Here is a 4,791-nt window from a genome sequence, read left to right on the forward strand (position 1 = left end):
GCGGACGTTCTCACTGATTTTGGTGCAAAGCTCAGAGATGTACCCCAAGCTGTATGGCCGGGTCATGCTCCTGACTTTGTCCCTGCTACTAGCCAGTGATCTTGCTGGGTTATTTGAGCAACGGAAAGTTTTCCAGTTATTAAAAAAAAGACACCCGAGATGCCGTGTATAAAGCTGAAAAACCTTATTATGAGCGAACTCTTTGGAATACTTACGTTAAAAAGGTGGAAAAAATATTGACAGCTGTGGGATTTGAACCCACGCCCTTTCGGACCAGAGCCTAAATCTGGCGCCTTAGACCACTCGGCCAAACTGTCTTTGTTGACACGAATAATATAATTATTAACATGACTATTTAACGACGCGAGCATGCTGAGGAAACAAATCAGATAGGAAACCATACGGAGCTTCTAAAATCTGAGATCGAGTTGTCATATAGTCCAGTATCATGATATATCAGCGTTACAACTTTTTGGTATTTGAGCTGATCGTCATAACTGCCAGGCAGGCTCATCTCGCTGCAACTCCTTAGATATACAATACTTGGGATTAACAAAGACTGATTCAGCCCTACGGGTCTACCACAGCAACAGAAACAATTTGCTACACATCAAAACGTGCAGCAACAAACATGCACACTTCAAATTGCTCAACATTAATCAAATGGATCTATACGTGGATCATGCTCACTTGCCATCGCCATTCCCGTGCACAAGCATGTTGGGCACATCACCTGGAAAGCGCGTACATGCGTGAATTAATATTGTCTGGGTACTGAGCATAAGTATAATCTGCAACATTATTTTGATCTACAGCATCCCAACATGAGTAGGTCAATCTCGGGAAAAATAAACTTGAGCATGATACGCCATTCGGTTATTTTCAACTTAATCTTCTAAAAAGCATCAAACTGAGTATTGTGAAATAAAATTGAGATTAGAGGCATACCTTTCCAGCTCCTGAACAATTGGAACACCGTTCAGTTGTCGATAATGAAAAGCGTTTGGTGCTCAATAACGTCTTGCTAGCAGAACAACGGGCACATGGCAAGTATCCTATAAATACAGAAAACAAGTTCATGTGTGCAAATAAAGTACAAAAAAGAGGGACTCTGAAGGCTGTGTGTGTGTGTTTTTTTTTTCCTTATTTGCCAGATAGTTAAAAAGGAATTCACTCATACCAGTCCCATGGCAATACGTGCATCTTTTCTTCTCTTGCTGCCTCACATTTTTAACTTCAACCAACATTAAGGCTGAAATTACACCAACTGCGCCGCCGGAAAAGGATGCCACAATAGGATCTACCTGACTATAGAACAGCCGAGGAAAGTTATTAAATCACTATTTTAAACACTACTAAAGAATTACGTAAAAAAATAGCTCTTGAAGCACCTTAATTGTAGAGGCAAGTACATGTTCCGTATAAAATCTTCATAAGACGTACCACCAAGCCCCAATTTCAGTTCAAGCTGCATCAACATTTTTAAGAAGATATACAACAGTACCTCTTGTAAGGACGAGAAGCTCTTTGAAAAACTAAGGAATACAACATTGTGTAGGTAAGAAAACAAATTACAGAGAGATGGAGCTGGCACTTACAATTGGAGCTATCAAGCCTCCAAACATGATTATCCCAGATATGAAAGAAAATGATGTCAAATAGAGTTGCTTCATTGTTTTCGGTGACTACTTCAGAAAAAACAAAATGAAAGAATGTTACTAAGAACAACTTAACGAAAGATTTTTGCAGATAAACTACATAAGGGCTGGGGATCACCGTATAAGGCAAGAACGGAATAGTAGATGGCATCTCCGGCATTTCATTTTCTTCAGTGCTGGCACCTCTACTTTCAGCAGCTCTTATTCTCTGCTGCACCCGCAATCGTCTGACCTGAGAATATTACACATATTGAGGTGAGCTACAGAATGCTGTTAATTAGCAAGCTAAGAAATACTGTTAGGATTATTAAAATGATGGTAATGTGCGTAACATAATCACCTCTTCCATTAAAAGGAAAATCTTGTTACGCCGACTCTTGATGTTGTCTTGAATCTCTTGCGACTGCATCTGAACGAAGTCTTGTATTGTCTCTGGACCTTCGATTATGCAAAAACTACAGAAGTGAACCATTAGGGAGTGCTTACGGATCTAGCGGGTATCTTTGTTAAATTGAATGTACACAGAAGGTTAGTGGAGATTACTCTAGCAAGCAATCAAGAAGATCTACGTAAGGCCTTCACTGCAGATCAAATCTACATGCAGAGTTTTGGCTATGATACTAATCTTTGACAGGATATGCACTCTTAACTCAGAAGTGAATATTAAAATCCTCACACTATACCAGGAATCTGTGAATTGGAGGAAATAGCACATAACACCATATGTTGGTGAATCTTTTGCACAAAACCACAAGTTGCAGTTTGTTTTGCACAGAACACCAGATTTCTTGGTAATCTTTGCAAAAAACACATAATACTTGATTAGTCTCCGTTGACACAGTAATTAGATGATTGGACCCAGTAGTAGTAAGGGCATCTCCAACGGGCGACGCAAACGAACGCTGAGCGACCGTTTGCGTCCGCGCATGCCGAAAATGCGTCTGGTACCCCTCCAGCGGTGCGACGCAGAGTGACCAGAGCGTCCGCATCGACACAAACCTACCGCATATTTGCGCTTGGAATGTGTCGCGGTGGACGCCCCAAGTGACCGCTCGCTTCTCCACTGGGCCCGCCTGGTAGCGAGCCTGTATCGAGGTCAGCGCTTCCACGTCTGCGCCGCAGCCTTCGCCATCAATGTTGCGGTTGCCTCTTCTACGCGCGCACTGGCTGGCGGCGGCTGGGCTTCTGCGCCGCTTCAATAGCATCATTTCCCTCGAGCGGCCGGCCTTAAAAGTCGACCGGCATCGTTCCTGCCATCGCCCACACCTCCACTCCCACCACCACCGCCATACCACCATGGGAAAGAAGAAGAATGATTTCGAGGCGTCCGACAGCGGCACCAACAAAGTTGTAGGTGCTCCAGAAGTAATCAACTGAGGCTTATAAACGGAGTCCGAAGTGGCGGCCGCCGTCTTCCTCTCCCATGACCTGGATGCCGCAGTAGGGTACCCAATCTTGGACCATAATTCATCAAGATGCTCGCCCTCGCCCTGGCCGTCGATGTTGCGGAGAGGCAGCACATGCGGCACATCGTCGAGCCCGCGCCATGCAACTTCCTCGGCCACCGAGATCTCGTCTTCGTCGTCGGAAACCTCGCCGATGGGATCAAAACGCGACCCCGAGCCTGGGGGACCCACCACCGGCGTGAGCACCGGCCCGATCGGCGGTAAAACCAGCCGCCGCCGGAGCCTAGACGCCGGCGTGACCCACGCCGTCTCGGTCACCTCGGTCATCGCCTCATCCTAGCCTACGTTGGTTAGTAGGAGAATATACTGGTCGAACCAGATTGATCGAACCAGACCACTCCTCTAATTGCTGTGTCAAATAGGCTAATTATGTTTTATGTGTTTCTTGCAAAGATTACAAGGAAATATGGTGTTCTGTGCAAAACAAACTGCAACCTGTGGTTCTATGCAAAAGATTCACCAACAATTGGTGTTATGTGCTATTTCCTCGACTGTGGGAACCTCTCTCAGGCACCAGGGTATGGGGCACGCATTTCCTGGTCCATTTTCTTATTGTAAAATTTCGTACCTTGTATTCCATGTAGCTTATGTAGAAATCTCAACTTACACACCTTGTTCAGTTAAGCACAACCCAACAATCCTACTAACTATTGACTTAACGATATGACCGTCCATCCATTTCCTAAATAAACAAGAAATAAGGGGAAATTTTGGTGTGCGGGCTACCTGGATAGGCTGCCGTCTCCGGCCGCCCTGGAGTCCCCGGCGGAAGAGCACCGCGGCAACATGGTTACAGCCCTGGGCCCGGCGCCTTCTCTCCTCCATAGAGCGCGATGAGGCTGAACGGACCGCAAGGGAGAAGGAGCCGCCACTGCAACAAGCAGGCGCAGGGACGCGGGCCTCGCAGCCGGCGGCGTCGCGGCGGACGCGGCGAGGCAAGTCATGTGGCCGGCCGGCGGCTTCCGTGCCACTCGCGGTGTGGCGACGGACGTATGGGAAGCGGTGCTGCTACGACGGCTTCGGATAAAGACCGCGCATTTCGGGTCGACGGGCCGTTTCGCCGTGGGATCCGACAAGGCGAGCGAGAGGTAGATAACAAAATGTGAGAGACGAAGCATCTCTGCAGGCAGTTTGCGACCCGTAGCCAAGGATGATTCTCTATCTGCAAACAAAAAAGTAGTAGTTCAACTGGTCGAATTTTGTTCATTATGATATGCCATTTTTCATATCCTTCAGATTTAATTCAATTCAGTTTTGTTGAGTTTGCGTAAACTCACCTGCCCCATCTACGGTAGATTTTTTCAAGATTATACTACAGTACCTCAAAACATATTTTAACGCAAATTCCATCTGACAACGTACGGATACAAGCTAGGCCCAAGCTACGGTAGATATGAAAAGAAGTTGGAACTTTGATCCTTCGGAGACTGCTTTGTATACTCGAGCAGACCGGACAAATACGGGGAGATGAAAGCATCTCGGTTTAGTTGCATCGGAATATTTCGGGCGCTCACGTCGGTGCTATGAACTACCTAATATAGGCGTGAAGTTTGGCTTTAACATTCTTGGCTTGAGAATCGTTTTTTTTAACAAGATGCAACCTTTATTAATTAATCAAGTAAGGTTACATCGGTCATCCACCAAATATGGATATAAGAACAAGGGCG

At 46.0% G+C, this 4,791-nt stretch overlaps 1 protein-coding gene and 1 non-coding gene across 2 annotated transcripts; both read right to left on the bottom strand.

Moving 5' to 3' along the window:
- Positions 1 to 237: 237 nt before the first annotated feature.
- On the bottom strand, positions 238 to 317 carry TRNAL-UAG (transfer RNA leucine (anticodon UAG)). The gene has a single exon. It is a non-coding gene; the product is annotated as a tRNA-Leu (tRNA).
- An 87-nt stretch (positions 318 to 404) lies between these two features.
- Positions 405 to 4,145, bottom strand: LOC127334602 (protein ORANGE-LIKE, chloroplastic). The gene is made up of 8 exons (XM_051361102.2): positions 3,851 to 4,145; positions 1,999 to 2,113; positions 1,777 to 1,890; positions 1,599 to 1,685; positions 1,392 to 1,468; positions 1,181 to 1,308; positions 949 to 1,055; positions 405 to 733 (listed from the first exon to the last, which is right to left on the bottom strand). Exons 1-8 carry the CDS (start codon positions 4,066 to 4,068, stop codon positions 656 to 658), a joined length of 924 nt encoding a protein of 307 aa, XP_051217062.1. The 5' UTR covers positions 4,069 to 4,145; the 3' UTR covers positions 405 to 655.
- Positions 4,146 to 4,791: the final 646 nt, after the last annotated feature.

This window comes from Lolium perenne, chromosome 6 (genome assembly GCF_019359855.2).
Source record: "Lolium perenne isolate Kyuss_39 chromosome 6, Kyuss_2.0, whole genome shotgun sequence".
NCBI classification, from domain to species: Eukaryota; Viridiplantae; Streptophyta; class Magnoliopsida; order Poales; family Poaceae; genus Lolium; species Lolium perenne.

Bases quoted from the DNA above. Each gene is read 5' to 3' on its own strand.
- LOC127334602 (XM_051361102.2), bottom strand. From the start codon at position 4,068: ATGACTTGCCTCGCCGCGTCCGCCGCGACGCCGCCGGCTGCGAGGCCC. The intron at 2,114-3,850 runs GTAGCCCGCACA...TCACTTCTGTAG, and splicing joins GGAGACGGCAGCCTATCCAG to TTTTTGCATAATCGAAGGTC. The intron at 1,056-1,180 runs GTATGAGTGAAT...CTGTATTTATAG, and splicing joins CACGTATTGCCATGGGACTG to GATACTTGCCATGTGCCCGT.